We start from the raw sequence: 19,861 nt of genomic DNA on the forward strand, positions 1-19,861 counted from the left end.
TTAGTTTTTAAGAATATATTTTCAATGAATGATTAATGCTTTATATTGCTTGGGATTTAAACTTTTCTATGTTTATATTTTTCTTTGCTTTTTCAGAATTTTGCTATTTTATAACATTTTGATGATTTGAAAGTATTAGAAATGTTGTGTGTGATACTATCTTTTTTAACTTATGTTCTTTTTCTAATGTATTGGGATTTATCTGACAGAAAATGTGGATATTAGTAAAGTAACTCTGACACTAGTATCATCAAGCTCCTAATCTCTTTGTGTATCTAAATGTGTGATTAATTTGATTGGATTTATTTACATTTAAAGTGTCACTTCATTTATATAAAGTGCCATATATACTTTTCAAAATGCCAGGGAGATTCTTTTACCAATAATCATTTTAATTCTTACCTCTACATTTTGACAAATATATGTAATGAATGCAGCTTCTGTTGTATTATTTTGTTTCTTTCTTTTTGAAAGTTTCCCAGTTTATGATAGGTAAATCACACATTCTTTTAATGAATAAGGCAAAAAATATTTTTCTTTGAACACGAAAGCATATAAAGAAGACTGACATGTCTAATGTACTGGCTATTGTTAATCCCTTCATATTTCAGCCAAATCTTGATATTTATGCAAAGGCCTTATAGTGATTTCTAACCCTGATTTTGCTAATTCTTCATTTGTTTTTAAATGGTATCACAAATTATTTTAATAGAAACATTTCATACCTAGCATCTGTTTGGGATAGAGGAATATAGGATATTAACACTAAACTTATTGGATACTGTTGATCTAGTTTAAAAATTCAACAACTACCATCTTCTAGGATTATCAAAGACATTCTTGAGGTGCCTTGAGGGAAGTGTGTCTGACACCTTAAGAGGAAACATCATGGTATAGTGAAAAGCACTGGAATTAGAAGTGAAGAAGCCGATGTTCTGAGCTCAGTTTTGCAACTGACCCAAGTCACTTAATTGTAGGATTATATATTTATTATTAATAATCACATGAGATCATTGTGAAGATTTACATGGATTGATTAAACACCGGATTCTCACTTTCTTGATGTAAAGGAAAAGATTGTTTTGGATGAACAATACCACTCCTTTAAAGTCTAAAATTCTCAGGGTGGGAGGGTTCAAAAATATATAATGATGTTTTGAAAAGTATAGATCTTTCATATATAATGTGTTTATAAAGTCAAATAATTAAGCAGAAAATTTGTGACCAAAAGTGTGACATTTGTATACTCCTTACCATGTGACAGAAGATGGATTTGGCTGATAAGCTATCACAATCTCTCCCATGCATCTATGGATTTAGTTTCAGATTCTTGGATTCTGCTTATAATGCCATTATTGCTGTATTTTCACACAAGTAATAGAAACTCCAGCAACATTTTGCTGTGCAATGAGTTATATTTGATGTTTATTCAAATATATCAACTCTAATAACAAAAGGTCCAGTTTATTATGTTTCAGAGCACATTACTATGATCATAACATCTGTTAATTTTTTAAGTGTTGTATTTAAGATTTTGGATGAACTCCAGAAAGCATTGCATGAATTATTTTTTTAGGTTTTTTTTTTAAAATTCCAGATGCTATTGTAACTATTGAAATTGGTTTAATTGCTGGTAGACACAACTTAGATTTGATTTGAAAATGAAAAGTGATGAAAGGTAGGGTCAACTGCAGTGCCCAAACTTAACATAATATTGAAATAGAAGCTAGGTGCTTGAAGTGAAACAATGGCTTTTGGGTTATTTGAAGATTATAATCTTTTAAGGGGATAGAGAGTCTTCTGTCAGGAGTGGTGTCTTTGAGGAAAGCAACGTTTATAGTCTTGATTTTAAAATGTGACCATGTAGAACAAAAGAGAACAAATATTTTGTAGTTTAATTTCAATACAAACAATCATAATAAAAGGATTATATATTTATTATTAATAAAAACTTCACTTCTCTCCTCACCATTGCCTTTAACAAGTCCAGAGATAAATACTGTTAACAGATCAGTGTGTACTCTTTCAGAAATGTCTAATGTTTATGCATTTCCCTACCGATTTCCTCTATACAATCAGTTCAGTAATATGATTTCTTTTCACTTAATATATCTTCTTTTTCTGTATCTGTACACAGAAATCTGTCTTTTTATTATGACTTTATTATGACATTTCCCATTGTATGGCTTCCCCATAATTTATTTATTCAGTCCCTCATTAATGAACATTTAGATTTTTTGCTTGTAACACAACATTGCTATAAAGATCTTATATGTATATTTTGGCACTTGTTGGTTAAGATAAATCCTATCAGTGGAATTGCTGACTTGTAATTGATTTGTATTTTCTTGTTTTTGAGTTAAGGCTCCTTATTGGTCAGTTTGTTGTGTTTTTTTGTTTGTTTGTTTTTTGTTTTTTTCCTGAACTACCTATTCATATCCTTTAGATAGTTTACTCTTGGTTTACCATTTTTCTCTCATAGGTTTATTTAAATCAGTAGACTTCTCTAGATTATGAAACACCTCTCTGTATTAACAAACATTTTCCCAAATTTTCCTGTTCTTTTATTTCTTTGCTTATTTGCTTATTGTTTTGCCATTCAGTAGTGTTTATATGTTCTTACAATTTTTTTATTAAATTTCATGATCTTAGTTTTATTTGGGCTTTTCCTGCTGGGAGATTATTAAAATGTTACTTTCATTGTATTTTTACAGACCTCTGTATACTTGCCTGATTGGCCCATGCAGGATTTAGTATATAGAAAAATAGATCCAGTTTTAGCCAGCAAGTTGTCTAAAACTATTTATTAGATAATGCATGCTCTTACCCACTAATTTGAAAGGTGGTTGCTGTCACAAATTACTATGTTCAGATAAAAAGATTTTTATAAATCCTATATGCATATTGGTCAGTTTCTGTAATTTGTATTTTTTTCATTGGTTATGTCAGTATAAACTTTCACCAGCACCAAGCTGTTTCATTACTGCAGCTGTACAAGTTATATTAATGATGTTAGGGTATTGTTCTCACTCTCCTTTTTTATAATTTAATTGATGTTATATTTTTCTTTCTACATAAATTTTATTATGATTTTGTCCAGTCACTTATCTTCCCTCCTCTACCTCCACCCCATCCTCCAAAAATTACCATCTTGGGACCACTTTGAAAGAGAATATATGTGTTATCTATAAATGTGAAAGGGGGTAAATAATATCTTTATTATAATGAATTTTTATATTTATGAATAAGGCATGGATTTTCATTTTAAAAAATTCATATACCCCCCCTTAGGAAAGCATTATACCTTCTATCACATAACTTCTGCACATTGTTTGTAAAAACACACATATAAATATCTTTTTTATCTTACAAGAATAATTTTTTCCTTCTATTTCCAAATTGATTACTGGGTTTTATGTATTTGGCTTCCTAGATATATTGTCATCTGCAAATAAGTTCTTCCCTGCCTCTCTAATTGAGGCTTCTTTCTCTTAATTTATATCTTCTTGAAATATGACCCATTTCACCTGATTTTTCACATTTATTTGCATAATTTATAAGTTAATAATACTTATTAATTTCTTCTAAATCTGTGCCTCTGTCCCTTTCAATTTCTGATATATTTGTGTTTAATTGCCTTACCTATTTGTAGATATTTTTTCTCAATTTTTTGTGATCTTCTAAGTTAGAAACTTATTCCACTTGGTCCTCTTGCTCTAAAAGACTGGTTCCTAAGACATTACATAAAAAACCATGCCTCATCATGCTGTTTCAGTTTTTTATTTCTGTCTCCATTAAAAATGAAACCATTCTATCCACCTTTTATATCAAGACAATTATGAAATCACAGCTTCTAAGCTAAATATTTGTAGTTTTTTTTAAAGATACAACTTCAAGAAACACAATTTTTTAAAAGTCTTGTATCTTCTTTTTTAATTTCTTGAAGACTTTTAACATTTTGCCTAAATTCTTAACATGCCTTTTTTGAGGGATCATGATCACAATTACATTGCTTACCTTTTGAAACAGTCTAGCCTGCTATATGTTTTAAATAGAGGAAGTAATTATTATCAGAGCCAATTACATTGAAAACAAATTTAAAAATTATTTTTATGGTTATGTTCATATTTTCTGAAGTAAATAATGGTTAACAGACAATATTGTACATAGACAATCTTTCAGTAGTCTTAAAAATAAATTTAAAGATTGTTACATAGTCCAAATAGGCCTCAGGGCTCCTATTTGTCTAGAAACTCTGCTCCTCATTTTTAATGAGTTCTGAGATTGGCAAAGAAAAGTATCTTTATAGAGCAGGTGAAATTTCCAGGGAAGAGACAAAGTGGGGGATAATAGTTATTTATGTCATGCATGCATTTATGAGTTTTATATATGTTCTATACAAATGTAATCTAATATTAATATATTTTCTGAGATAAAATGACAACAGTTTAATACCTCATTAGATTGAATTTAAACGTAACAATATTTTTTAAAATCTACAATTTAAAGATTGGCATTGCTGCATTCAAGAAATCTTAAAGCAGTGTAGCAAATACTTTTAAAAAGGAAACAGCAATAATTTTTTGAATGTTTGAATTTTCTGATATGTGTATTTTTTGTATATTAATGATTTTCCCCCATTGATAAATGATTTTTAGAGGATCATAACATATTATGGAATATTATCAATTTTCTCACTCTCACTTTTTTTTAGGTAATGGAAAATGGAAGATTTGCAAAATACAAATATTTTACCCATGTCATGATCAATAAAACAGATATGTTTATGATAACTAGAAGGTAACTTGCTTTCTTTCTCCATTGTAATTAGATAATGGGTTAACTAACAGTCACTTGTTATACATCTTTTATTCCATGTAGTCCTGCTAACTCTTGTCTTCTTTCTCTAAAAGATTGGTTCCTAAGACATTACATAAATTCCTGTTTAGATTTGTGCATATATACAGGTAAATAGCCACACATAACTTTAAATTAGATTCTAGAGGATTTGCTTCAGTCAGTTTATTGTATGCAGAAATTTTATAAAGCTATCCTCTCAGAGATCAACTTCCCTCCCTCTGAAGAAGTACACAATTTCAGGTTACCATAAAAGTCAATAGTACTGTGATTGTATCTATTCATTATAATATAGAGACCCAGTCACACAATTTTATACACAAATGGAAGTAGATAGCATTATATGTGGATACTCCTGGCAACAGTGACATCTTCAGATAGAACTATAGACAGTGGAAGGGTTCTTTGAAAAATACTCAGTGATACAACCTGTAGACACAGCTGGCCATGTACTCAAAACACTACTAAGTTTGTGCCAACAGCCACTATAATCCAGGAATGGTGAAAGAGAGGATGAGAGGCAGAAGACTGAGGTGAGAGACATAAAGCCAGATTAGCTTTCTCCTTCTGCATTTCCACCAGAAGCTGGCTATTTCTTTAACTTGGTTCCTTAAATTGAAAATATACTTATTTAAAAGAAAACTCTGGTTACACCTAAAATTGATATTTCAACCAGAAAGAGAAATTGCAGAAGAAAGATTTTTGAAGAAAGGATTAAATAGAATTATTTTAAACAATGCATTTTCATTTCTTAATTTCTTCTCCCAAAATAGGAAAACAAAAATTGATTAAAATGAAAATCATGTGGTGGCACGTGCCTGTAATCCCAACATCTGGGGAGGCTGAGGCAGGAAGATCATAAATTCAAAGCCAGCCTCAGCAACTTAGCAAATCCCTAAGCTTCTTAGTAAGACCCTATCTCAAAATAAAAAGGACTGGGGATGTGGCTCAGTTAAGTGCCCCTGGGTTCAATCCCTGTTACAAAAAAATGAAACCCAAGATGATGGCTATTTGAAATTTCCTTCTAAAATTGATAATAGGGCTTGATTTTGCCTGTGAAAAACCCAGTGCCTCTCAGCATGTCAATTTTGTTTAACGTAGTTAGAAAAGTCTCTTTCTGATATATGCTGGGAAATGTATTACAGGAGTCTTAGTAATACAATAAAATATTTATTCTAAAATGCTAATTATATGAAAGTTCTCCAAACTATTGGCTGGTAATTGGTTCTATAAATGGTTTCTAACATTTTTTATTTCCCATGTATTTGTCTTTATAAATACATTAGTTTTTCTTGTTATACTTTAAATTTCCTACTAAGCATCACTTTAGTTGCATCCCAAAAAAATTTGTATTATATTTTCATTCTGTTCAAAATATTTTCTAATTTCCTTTGAAATTCCACGGGTTATTTTAGAAATATCTTAATTTATGGGCATTTGGAAATATTCTTGAGCTCTTCCTGATATTTTTCTAATTTAGTTCCATTATGATCTGAAAATATACTTTTATGGTTTTTGTTCTTTTAAATTCATTAAAAAAAATTTTATGACCTAGAATATAGTTTATCTGGAGAAATGGTTTATGTGCACTTGAAGAGAATGTGTATCCTGTTACTAGATATAAGTGCCTCTGTTTTTAAAGTGGATTCTTTGCTTTCTTCCCTTTGCCCCCTTTTCTCCTCCCTCAGTGGTGTATTGTTTGTAACAAAGGGAGCATTTGGACAACTTACATGTGAGTGGCAGTATAGTTTTGATGAATTTACCAAAGAGCCTTTCATTGTTCATGGGAGAAGATTGCGTATTGAAGCAAAGGTATATTGAATACATTTTTTTCAAAAAACTTGGAGCTGAAAATATACATTGTAACAGTTACCTTTACTTTTGTAATGTTTCTTCCTCTTTTATAAGTGTTCTTCTGGTCTTGGTGTGGTTTTCCTAAAACTGATAGTTGGGCTTTAATTGAAGGGGATACGGGGAGGCCAAGGGAAAAAGTTCTATTTTCTGTGCTATTATATTGACGACAGCATTCCTAGTTACTTATTTCATAAGCAGGAATAGAACCCCAACTAAATATGAAATAATGGATGGTGGCTATTAGCCTCTGCTCTAAACCATGGCTTTCCTGGTTTTGTTTCTTGTCTTTTTCCCTTTCCAAAGATAACAGTTCCCCTTATTTCCTTTTTTCCTCTTATTTTCCTTTTTTCCTTTCCAAAGATAACAATTCCCTATATTTCCTATTTTCTTCCTTTTTCACCTTTTTGAGACCTGTGTCAGCAAATTGCTATTCTGTTTTAGATAGAAGAAACTGATTTCTTCTGGGTTCTATATTTGTGTGGATTTTTTAATTACTTAAAAGTATTGCTAAACTAGTAAAACCTGCCATCTTCTTTTATAACAATACCCATCCTGGTCCTTAGTAGTACCACTTTTCTTTCTTATTTATCCCTCAAATGGTTAATATCTGCTATTAAACAGTTTCCCCCAACAAACAGCAAATAATACCAAAAGAGTTGTGAACAGTAGAGAATTATAATCTAGGATCCAACCTTATTTCTTTGATTCTAAACTGCATTCCTATTTCATGACTGGTTTAAAATGTCACAGGTACACACATACATACACACATGCACATACCTATATAACTTGTGTGTACATGTATGTGTGCATATATATGTGTGTATTATTTTTGAACTGGACTCAATCAAGGTTGCACAGCCTTATATCAAGAAATGAGGAATTATTTGAAAAGAAAAAATAATAGACATCCTTCTCATCCTTTTATGTCCTTAGCAATTGAAATCTCACCATAAGCCTTTTAACTTGGGTTTAGTAATATGTGAGAATGTAGCCTTTTTTCTGTTTGCTTTGATTCTTCTTTGTTACCCATTCTTGGCTTTTTAAAGGTGCATATTTGTGTAAAATGGATACTTTAAAAATAGGCTAATAAATCTGTCTGGCATTTCTTTCTTGTATTTTTACAACTGGATTTTCTTTTTAATAAAGTTACATATTCTGCTTATAGGAACGGGTGAAGTCTGTATTCCATGCCAAAGAGTTTGGAAAAATAATTAACTTCAAGACCCCAGAGGATGCAAGGGTAAGTATAATGAATCTTTTACTTAAACTAGCTAGGTGCTTTTCACATTAAAACCATGTAAGTTTAAAAAAACAGGATAAATTTTGTTTGGGATATTTGTTTTTGTATTTTGACAGTTTTTAGAATGTAATTAGTATTTCCCCAAAACATTTTCCACTCAATTTAACACTCCTGTTTGCTTCTCAAAATGGTCTTTTAAATCCTAACTATACTATATTTTAAAATGTCAAAAGCAGAAGAAATTATTTCATTCTAGTGTTAAATCTCAGTTCCAGCAGAGAAAGTAGAGCCCCATATACAACAGTAGAAAAATCAACCATATGTGATTTAACCACAAAACAAAAACAAAGAAAGCCACTACTATAACATGGCACAGGGCAAAGAGAGCCAAATCTATAGTCAGAAAATTTGAGTTTGAATACTGTTTTTGTTCCTTCTTGATGGTAGAACCTTGAAGGAAGTCAGTCAAGCTTAGTTTCCTAGAGATGGGAATGTTGTGAACTGACAAGCACTATATATACTTCAGGGATTATGGCACTTATAACAATGTGCACTGTCAAGAAAATGAAGACGATGAGCCAATTATGTGAACCTCATTGATTGTAGTTAGATACTATTGTTGACACCGAATTATACCTAATGTGTTAGGAAATTTACAGTAAGAGCACCTGACTCCTTTATTAATCACTGGGCCTCCTGCCTGGATTCAGTACATATACCTGGCCTCCTGGCTGGGCATGACTATTGCTGGTAAATGGCACATCTGATCCCAAGTGAGGGATATCCCAAACCCCACCCCAGTAAGCACAAACCAGGTAGCATGTGCTATTCAATTTTACTAGATATTGTATATAAGACAACATTGGCACATGAACAGTAGAAAATGGGAATTACAAAGAAATATGAGTAAAGCAGCTGGACCCTTAATATATGTGTCACTTGGAACAAGGAGACAAAATGGAGCATGATAACAGCATGACTTTTAGGCTACTATCTTTCATGTTGCTGAAAAATATCACCACTTATTTCAATTTTTCTGTGATAAATTCTTATAATCTCTGTTCTCATGTGACTCTATCCCATAGAATTTAATTCTGCTCTTCCAGAAACATTCATAGAAAGCTACTGAACTCAGTTCTCAGTTCTCCAGGTATGTTAGGGCTGTTCCCACTAGGTGGTTCTTAATGTAAAGAGGCACAACCATCTCTGCCAAATGGTTTTTTTTGTTTGTTTGTTTGTTTTCTTCTCTGAGGAAGTTCTGTTTGCTTTTTAATTTATATCTTAACTGATACATAAAAACAAAAATTGTAAATATTATTGAGTTACCATGGTAACTTTCCATATATGTACATTGTACAATGTTTACATCAGGTTAAACATATTTCTGTCCTCAAACATTTATCATTTTTTATGTTCACAATCCTTCTTTCCAGACTTTTAGAATCTACAGTACATTATTGCCATTTGTGGTCACCCAACTGAGCAGTAAAATACCAGGCTTCATTCCTAACTGTAAATTAGTACCCACGGATCAACATTTCCCCATCCCTCCCCACCTCTACTATTCACCATTCTATTCTTAATTTCTATTAGATCAACATTTTTTAGGTTCCCCATATGAATGAAATCATACAGTACTTAACTTTTTGTGTCTGTCTTATTACACTTCAGTACTCTATACAGTTTCGCACATGTTGCTGCAAATAACAGGATTTCATTTTCTTTAATAGCTGGAGAGTATTCCAACTACAAATGTACATTTTCATTGTTCCTTTAAGATCCTGATTTCAATTCCTTTGGATATAAACCCAAAAGTGGTATTGCTGGATCATATGGTAGACCTATATTTAATTTATTGAGGAAACTTTGTGCTGTTTTACATAATGACTGTACCAAATTACATTCCCACCAATAGTGTACAATTTCCCTTTTCTCTATATCTTTACCAGCATTTGTCACGTTCAGTCTTTTTGATAATAACAATATTGAGAATTAAGTGATATTTCATTATTGTTTTTACTAGTGTTTCCCTGTTGATTAGTGATATTGAAACTTTTTTCATTAGTTTTTTGGCTATTTGTGTCTTCTTTTTATGTAAATTTTTAAAATTTTATATGACAGCAAAATGCATTACAATTCTTATTACATATATAGAGCACAATTTTTCATATCTCTGGTTGTATACATAGTATACAATTCGTGTCTTCATACATGGACATTGGATAGCAATGATCATCACATTCCACCATCATTAATAACCCCATGCCCCCACCCTTCCCCACAACCCCTCTGCCCTATCTAGAGTTCGTCTGTTCCTCCCATGCTCCCATTCCCTATCCCACTATGAATTAACCTCCTTATATCAAATAAAGCATTCAGCATTTGGTTCTTTGGGATTGGCTAACTTCACTTAGCATTATCTTCTCTAACTTCATCCATTTACCCGCAAATGCCATGATTTTATTCTCTTTTATTGCTGAGTAATATTCCATTGTGTATATATGCCACTTTTTTTAATCCATTCATCTATTGCAGGGCATCTAGGTTGGTTCCACAGTTTACCTATTGTGAATTGTGCAGCTATGAACATTGATGTGGCTGTGTCCCTGTAAAATGTTGTTTTTAAGTCCTTTGAGTATAGACCAAGGAGAGGGACAGCTGGATCAAATGGTGGTTCCATTCCCAATTTTCTAAGAAATTTCCATACTGCTTTCCATATTGGCTGCACCAATTTGCAGTCCCACCAGTATTATATGAGTGTACCTTTTCCCCCATATCCTTGCCAACACTTATTATTGTTTGTCTTCATAATAGCTGCCATTCTGACTGGAGTGAGATGAAATCTTAGAGTATTTTGATTTGCATTTCTCTAATTGCTAGTGATGATGAACATTTTTCATGTATTTGTTGATTGATTGTACATCATCTTCTGAGTGTCTCTTCAGTTCCTTGGCCCATTTATTGATTGGGTTATTTGGGTTTTTTTGTTTTTTTTTTTTTTGGTGTTTAGCTTTTTGAGTTCTTTATGTACCCTAGTGATTAGTGCTCTATCTGATGTGTGAGGGGTGAAGATTTGCTCCCAAGATGTAGGCTCTCTATTCACCTCACAGATTGTTTCTTTTGCTGAAAAGAAGCTTTCTAGTTTGAGTCCATCCCATTTATTGATTCTTGATTTTAATTTTTGTGCCACAAGAGTCTTATTAAGGAAGTTGGTGCCTAATCCCACATGATGGAGATTAGGACCTACTTTTTCCTACTATTAGATGTAGGGTCTCTGGTTGTATTTCTAAGTCCTTGATCCATTTTGAGTTGAGATTTGAGTGAGAGTAGGGGTTTAATCTCATTTTGTTGCATATGGATTTCCAGTTTTCCCAGCACCATTTGTTGAAGAGGCTGTCTTTTCTCCATTGCATGTTCTTGGCACCTTTGTCTAATATAAGATAATTGTAGTTTTGTGGGTCAGTCTCTGTGTCCTCTATTCTGTACCATTGGTCCTCTAGTCTGTTTTGGTGCCAATACCATGCTGTTTTTGTTACTATTGCTCTGTAGTATATTTTAAGGATAGAGTGATGCCACCTGCTTCATTCTTCCTGCTAAGGACTGCTTTAGCTATTCTGGGTCTCTTATTTTTCCAGATGAATTTCATGATTGCTTTTTCTTTTTCTATGAGGAATATCATTGGAATTTTGATCAGAATTACATTAAATCTGTATAGTGCTTTTGGAAGTATGGTCATTTTGATAATATTAATTCTGCCTATCCAAGAGCAAAGTAGATCTTTCCATTTTCTAAGGTGTACTTTGATTTCTTTCTTTAGGGTTCTGCAATTTTCATTGAATAGATCTTTCACCTCTGATGATTCCCAAGTTTTGTTTTTGTTTTTGTTTTTGTTTTTGTTTTTTTTTTTTGAGGCTATTGAGAATGGGGTAATTTTCCTCATTTCCCTTTCTGAGGATTTGTCACTGATATACAGAAATGCCTTTGATTTACGGGTGTTAATTTTATATCCTGCTAGTTTGCTGAATTTATTTACTAGTTCTAGGAGTTTTCTGGTAGAACTTTTAGGGTCTTCCAGGTATAGAATCATATCATCAGCAAATAGTTACAATTTGAGTTATTCTTTTCCTATGTATAGCCCTTTAATTTCTTTCGTCTGTCTAATTGCTCTGGCCAGTGTTTCAAGAACTTAAATAGAAGTGGTGAAAGAGGGCATCCCTGTCTTGTTCCAGTTTTTAGAGGGAATGCCTTCAATTTATCTCCATTTAGAATGATGTTGGCCTGGGACTTAGCATAGATAGCCTTTATGATGTTGAGATATGTTCCTGTTATCCCAAATTTTTCTATTGTTTTGAACATAAAGGGGTGCTTCTTTAAGTCTATTGATGTGATGAATTATACTTATTGATTTACATATGTTGAACCAACCTTGCATCTCTGGGATGAATCCCACTTGATCATATCTTTTTGATATGTTTTTGTATTCAATTTGCCAGACCTTTATTGAGAATTTTTGCATCTATGTTCATTAGAGATATTGGTCTGAAGTTTTCTTTTTTTTTTTTTTTTTTTATGTGTCTTTGCCTGGTTTTGGAATCAGAGTGATACTGGCCTCAAAGAATGAGTTTGGAAGTGCTCCCTCTTTTTCAATTTCCTGAAATAAATTGGAGAGTATTGGTATTAGTTCTTCTTTAAAGGTCTTGTAGAACTCGGCTGTGTATCCATCCAGTCCTGGGCTTTTCTTGGATGGTAGACTTTTTGATGGCATCTGCTATTTCGTCACTTGAAATTGATCTGTTTAAATTATGTATATCATTCTGATTCAATTTGGGCAAATTATATGACTCTAGAAATTTGTCAAAGCCTTTGATTTTTCTATTTTATTGGAGTACATGTTTTCAAAATAATTTCTAATTATCTTCTGTATATCTGTAGTGTCGTGATATTTCCTTTTTCATCATGTATGTTAGTGGTTTGAGCTTTCACTCTCCTTCTCTTTTTAGCATGGCTAATGGTCTGTTGATTTTATGTATTTTTTTCAAAGAACCAACTTTTTATTTTTTGTCAATTTCTTTAATTGTTTTTTTTTGTGTTTCAATTTCATTGATTTCAGCTATGATTTTAATTATTTCCTGTCTTCTGCTGCTTTTGGTGTTGATTTTTTTCTTCTTTTTCTAGGGCTTTGAGATGTAGTGTTAAGTCATTTATTTGTTGACTTTTTCTTCTTTTAAGGAATGAGCTCCATGCAATGAACTTTCCTCTTAGAACTGCTTTCATAGTGTCCCAGAGATTTTGATATGTTGTATCTGTTTTCTCATTCACCTCTAAAAACCTTTTAATCTCCTCCTTGATGTCTTCTGTAACCCATTGTTCATTCAGTAACATATTATTCAGTCTCCAGGTGTTGGAGTGGATTTTATTATTTTATCATTGATTTCTAATTTCATTCCATTATGATCTGACAGGATGCAGGGTAGTATCTCTACTTTTTTATATTTGCTAAGAGTTGCTTTGTGGCAGAGTATATGATCTATTTTAGAGAAGGATCTATGTGCTGCTGAGAAGAAAGTATATTCTCTTGTTGAAGGTTAGAATATTCTATATATGTCAGTTAAGTCTAAGTTATTGATTATATTATTGAGTTCTATAGTTTCTTTGTTCAGCTTTTGTTTGGAAGATCTATCTAGTGATGAAAGAGGTGTGTTAAAGTCACCCAAAATTATCATATTGTGGTCTATTTGACTCTTGAATTCGAGAAGAGTTTGTTTGATGAACGTAGCTGCTCCATTGTTTGGGGCATACATATTTATAATTGTTAAGTCTTGTTGGTGTATGGTTTCCTTGAGCAGTATGTAGTATCCTTCCTTATCCTTTTTGATTGACTTTAGTTTGACTTTATTTGATATGAGGGTGGAAACCCCTCCTTGCTTCCACAGTCCATGTGAGTGGTATGATTTTTTCCAACCCTTTACCTTCAGTCTGTGGATGCCTTTTCCTATGAGATGAGTCTCCTGGATGCAGCATATTGGGTTGTTGTTGCTTTTTTTTTTTTAATCCAATCTGCTAGTCTATGTCTTTTGATTGGTGAGTTTAGGTGAGTTTAGGCCATTAACATTCAGGGTTATTACCGAGACATGATTTGCATTCCCAGCCATTTTTGTTTATTTTTGGTATTTAACGTAACTTGGTTTCTCCTCTAATTAGATTTTCCTTTAGTGTAATCCCTCCCTCTGCTAATTTTCATCATTGTTTTTAATTTCCTCTTCTTGGGATATTTTGCTGAGGATGTTCTGTAGTGCAAGCTTTCTCATTTTAAATTCTTTTAACTTTTGTTTATCGTGGAAGGTTTTTATTTCATCATCATATCTAAAGCTTAGTTTTGCTGGATATAAGATTCTAGGTTGGCAACCATTTTCTTTCAGAGCTTGGTATATGTTGTTCCAGGATCTCCTGGCTTTGAGGGTCTAGGTTGAAAAATCTGTTGAGATACAAATTGATCTTCCCCTATATGTGATCTGATTCCTCTCTCTTGCAGCTTTTAAGATTCTATCCTTATTCTGTATGCTAGGCATTTTCATTATAATGTGCCTTGGTGTAGATCTGTTGTAATTTTATACATTTGGTATCCTGTAAGCTTCTTGTATTTGGTTTTCCAATTCGTTCTTCATGCTGGGAAAATTTTCTGATGTTATCTCATTGAAGAAATTGTGCACTCCTTTGGTTTGAAACTCTGTGCCTTCCTCTATTTCAATAACTCATATATTTGGTCTTTTGATGCTGTCCCATAATTCTTGGATGTTTTGTTTATGGTTTCTAACTTTCTTCACTGTGTGATTAACTTTATTTTCCAGATTGTATATTTTGTCTTCATTATCTGACGTTTTTCTTCCAAGTGATCTAGTTTGAAGTGAGATGAGGTCTTAGTGTAGATTTGATTTGCATTTCCCTGATTGCTAGAGATGTTGGACATTTTTTAAATATATTTGACCATTGAGAAGTTTCTCCTTACTTATTTTGCCCATTTATTGATTGGGTTATTTGATATTTTGGTATTAAGTTTTTTGAAATATTTTTTAATATATTCTGGACATTAATCACCTATCATAGGAGTAGCTAGCCGGGATTTTTGTTCATTCTGTAAGCCCTCTTTTCATGCTCTTAATTATCTCCTTTGCTATGCAGAAGCTTTGTAGTTTGATGGCATCCCACTTATTGATTCTCAGTTTTATTTCTTGCATGTTGGGGGTTTGTTAAGGAGATCTGTGCCAACACCTATATGATGGAGTATTAACCCTGTGTTTTCTTCTAGAAGTCGTAAAGTCCTGGTTCCTAAATCTTTGATCCATTTCAATTTGAGTTTTATTTATGGTGAGAGATAAAGATCTAGTTTCATTTTTCTACATGTAGCTGTCCTGTTTCTCCAGCATCACTTGTTTAAAAGGCTTGCCTTTTCTCCAAAATATGTTTTTGTACCTTTATCAAATATCAGATGGCTGTAGGAATTTAGGATTTATCTGTGTCTTTTCATCTTCATGTTTATAATCACATCACTCCATGCTGTTTTTGTTAATATAGCTCCATAGTATAATTTCAGAACAGGTATTGTGATGCCTCTTGCTTTCTTTTTTCTTGCTTAGAATGGCTTTGGTTATTCTGGGTCTCTTATTCTTCCAAATGAATTTAAGAATTGTTTTTCTTAATCCTGTGAAGAATGTCATTGGTATTTTGATGGGGATTGCATTGAATCTGTATATTGCTTTTGGTAGTATGGACATTTTGATAATATTAATTCTGCCTACCCAAGAATATGGATGTATTTTCATCTTTTCAGGTCTTCTTCAATTTCTTTCTCCAGTGTTCTGTAATTTTCAATGTAGAGCTCTTTTACCTTAGATTAATTCCCAAGTATTTTATTTTTTTCAGGTTATTGTGAATGGGATGGTTTTCCTGATTTCTTCAGGAAACGTTGATTTGGCTGAATCACTGTTGGAGTATAAGAAACCTAATGACTTATGGGTGTTGACCTTATATCCTGCTACTTTGCTAAATTATTATAACCTCTAGAAGTCTTCTGGTGTCATTTTCTGGGTCTTCTAGATACAGGATCATATTGTCAGCAAACAGAGATAGTTTGACCTCTTTTCCTATTTATATCCCTTTGATTTCCTTTTTTTGCCTTTTCTCCCTGACTAATGTTTCAAGTACTAGGAGTGGTAAGAATGAACAGCTTTGTTTTATTCCTGATCTTAGAGGAAATTTTTTTAGTTTCTCTATATTCAGTCTGATGTTGGCTTTGGGTTTGTCAAAAATGCCCTTTACAATGTTGAGGTAGGTCCTCTGATCCCTAGCTTCTCCAGCATTTTTGACATGAATAGATGCTAGGATTAATCAAAGGCCTTCTCTGCATCTGTTGAGATGATCATGTGTTTCTTATCCTTAATCCTCTTTAAGTTGTGAATTACATTTATTGATTTGTCAAACCAATCTTGCATCCCAGGAATGAAACCCACTTGATCATGGTGTATTATCTTTTTAATGTGTTTTTGAATGGAGTTTGTTTCTTCTTTTAAGAAGTTTCTCTTTAGTTCTTTTCCCCATTTGTTGATTGGGTTATTTGGGGGTTTTGTTGTTGTTGTTGTTTGTTTTGTTTTGAAGTTCTGTGTGTGTGTGTGTGTGTGTGTGTGTGTAAGTTTTTTGAGATCTTTGTATATTTTGGATATTGATCACCTATCAGAGTAGTACCTATACAAGATTTTCTTCCATTCTATTTTATTAAAGAATTTTGCATATATAATCAATACATAAACCTTTGGATTTCAGAAGGGTTTGTGGTGATATCTTCTGTTTCATCTTTGAACTTGTTGATTTGGATCTTCTTACCTCTTTACTTTGTTTACTTTGGCTAAGGATTTACCAATCTTATTTATCAATCTTATTTATCCAACTCTTTGTTGCATTGCTTCTGTATATTGTATTCTTATTCTCAATTGCATTGATTTTTGGCTCCGATTTTAATTATTTCTTATCCTCTACTGGTTTGGGAATTAGTTTGTTCTTCTTTTCCTAAGGGCTTGAGACGGAGGAGTATAAGCTTATGTATTTGGGTTTCTCTCTAATTTTTTAATGTAGGCACTCCATGCTATAAGTTTTTGTCTTCAAACTTCTTTCATATTGATTTTGATATGTTTTATCTCTGTTCTTATTTTTTTCTAAGAATTTCTTGATTTCTATTCTCATTTCGTCTTTGATCCATTCTTCATATACAAGATTATTATTCAATTTTCACATGTTTATGTGGTTTTTATTATTTTCCTTGCTGTTGATTTCTGGGTTCACTCCATTAGATGATAGGGTACATAGGATTATATAGATTTCTTTTTGTATTTGCTAATATTTACTTGATGGCCTGGTATATCATCTGTTTTGGAAAAAGTGTCATGCACACCTGAGAACAAGTAAATTCTTCTGTTTTGAGGTGGCATATTCTGTAGATGTCATTTGATTTATAGTGTTAGTTAGGTTGGAGAGACCTTTATTGATTATGTTTTGATAACCTGTCTATTGATGATAAGGGTGTAATGAAATCACCCTGCATTATTGTGTTGGTGTCTATGGGGATTTAATGTCATGCAGTATTTTTACCATGTAATTGGATGCACTGAAATTTGAGGCTTAAATGTTTACCATTGTTAAACCTCATTGTTGAATTATTCCTTTTAGTAGGATGTATTAGCCTTTTTTTTTTTTTTTTTGGCCTCCTTTGATTGATACTTGCTTGAAATCTGCTTTGTCAGACATCAGAATAGCTATTCCTGCTTGTTTTCATGGTCTGTAAGCATGGAATTTGTTTTCTTTTTTTTTTTTTTTTTTTTTTTTACCTGTAGCCTGTGGATGTCTTTGCTATAAGAAGAGTCCCTTGGTAACAGCATATAGTTGGATGTTGTTTTTTGATGCACTTTTCTAGTCTGTGTCTTCTAATTGGGGAGTTGAAACCACCGTTAACGTTCAGCATCAGTATGGATATATGTTTGGAGTTTCCTGCGATTTTTAATTAATTTATTTATTTTAATTAGGTATATGTGATAGCAGAATGCATTTTGATTCATTGTACACAATTGTAGCACAACTTTTAATTTCTCTGGTTGTACACAATGTAGCAGTCAAACCACATGTGCAGTCAGATGTATACCTAGGGTAATGATGTCCATCTCATTCTACCATCTTTCCTGCCCCCACACCCCCTCCCACCATTTTGTTTTTTGCTCTATTTTATCCTGTCTTGATTCTCACTTAGTGGATTATTCTTCTGTTGAACTTTCTCTGTTTGAGAGCTTTGGGAATTTTTCCTTAGTTCTTATGTATGCAGTTTATCTGTGTCTTTGTAGTATTGGCCTGGTGCTCATGAATTCTTTTAGTTTTTTCTTGTCATGAAAAAAAATTTTTATTTCCCCCTCAAATTTGAAACTGAGCTTTGCTGGATATAGTAACTTCAGCTAGCAGTTGTTTTCTTTTAGGGCTTAGAATATCTCATTCCAGACCTTCCTTGATTTTTAGAGTCTGAACTGAGAAATCAGAAGTGAGCCTTATTGGTTTGCCTCTAAATATGACCTGATGGTTCTCTCTTGCAGCTTTTAATATTCTTTCCATATATTCTATGTTAGGCATTTTGATTATGATATGCCGTGGCCAGCTTCACACTTGAATTGCCTATAAGCCTCCTGTATGGGATGTCTATCTAATTTCTAATATGGGAAAAGTTTTATGTAACTATCTCATTGAAAATGTTTTTATACCTTTAGTCTCTATCTCCATGTTCTCTTCTATCCCAGTGATCCTCAAGTTTGGTGTTTTAATGTTCTTGAATATTCTGGTTATGTTCTGTGATTTTTTTTAATCTCTCTCTATTGAATTCTATATATTCAAGATCATAATCCCTGTCTTTAAGGACTGAAGTTCTGTCTTCAAGAGCTAAGGTTCTGTTCTCTACAAATTCCAGTCTGTTAGTGTTGCCGTCAAGTGAGTTTTTCATTTGATTATGTCTTTCATTTCTAGGAACTGTACCTGTTTTCTTTTCACTATTTCTATTTCTTTATTAAAATGGCGTTCATCTCCTGTAACTGCTCTCTTAATTCCTTCTTAGCTGTTCTTTCAGTGCGTGGAACATTTTAATAATCAGTTTTGTATAATCTCTCTCTGGGTTTTCATCCAACCTCACTGTCTGTGGGATCCTTTGTTGGGGGATTGTGGATTTGGGTGGAAGGGGGTGTTATTTTCCTGTTTCCTCACATTTTTAGAGATCTTGGACTTGGACTTGCACATCAATTTTTGCCCTTTTGTGTATAACTATCTTATTTATTCTAGGACTTCTTTTGTTTTTGATGTATGAGTACATGCCAAATGGTGGGACCAGAGGTCCCTCTCTGCCTGTTCCTCCTGAATCCTTGTCGTTGCTTTGAGGCTTTTGTCTCCTCACTTCTTTGAGTTGGAAAACATCAGGGCTCATATGGAGTAGATGGTGTATGAAGTGAGATTCACTATTGCCCAATTGAGATGTATCTCTCCGTGCGGGATCACTGTGATCTTGAAATGTCCTTATCTCTCTCCAGCCCCTCTTAGAGACAGGGGGCAGCAAGGAGTGGCACTAATGTCAGCAACAAACTTATAGCTTTATGTTAAATGCCTGGTATCTGCTTTGATGTCCATTATGCTATTTATCACCTAATAGGAATAATGGGGTTGGCCTTTAAGCAATAGTACCAGTAAAACAAAAATAAAACCAAAAAAAAAAAAAGAATCTGTGAACTAGATCAGGCATTCAACAGCAGGTGTCTGCTTTGTTGTCTGGTATGTTTATGATCATCCCAACATGAATGGGGTGGGAATTACATAGTCTTATCATTAGTTTTGGTT

At 32.9% G+C, this 19,861-nt stretch overlaps 1 protein-coding gene across 1 annotated transcript in view; it reads left to right on the forward strand.

Annotated features, from left to right (window-relative positions):
* The window catches only part of LOC308641541 (intermembrane lipid transfer protein VPS13A-like), a gene marked incomplete at its 5' end in the record, with an annotated part of 147,541 nt that overhangs the window by 117,433 nt on the left and 10,247 nt on the right, over window positions 1-19,861 (forward strand). Inside the window, 3 exon segments of the mRNA XM_081280216.1 lie at window positions 4,715-4,800; window positions 6,546-6,669; window positions 7,880-7,954. Of these exon segments, the coding sequence (XP_081136342.1) occupies window positions 4,715-4,800; window positions 6,546-6,669; window positions 7,880-7,954 (285 nt within the window).

This window comes from Spermophilus citellus (assembly GCF_964194105.1).
Source record: "Spermophilus citellus genome assembly, chromosome: 2".
In the NCBI taxonomy this organism is placed as follows: domain Eukaryota; kingdom Metazoa; phylum Chordata; class Mammalia; order Rodentia; family Sciuridae; genus Spermophilus; species Spermophilus citellus.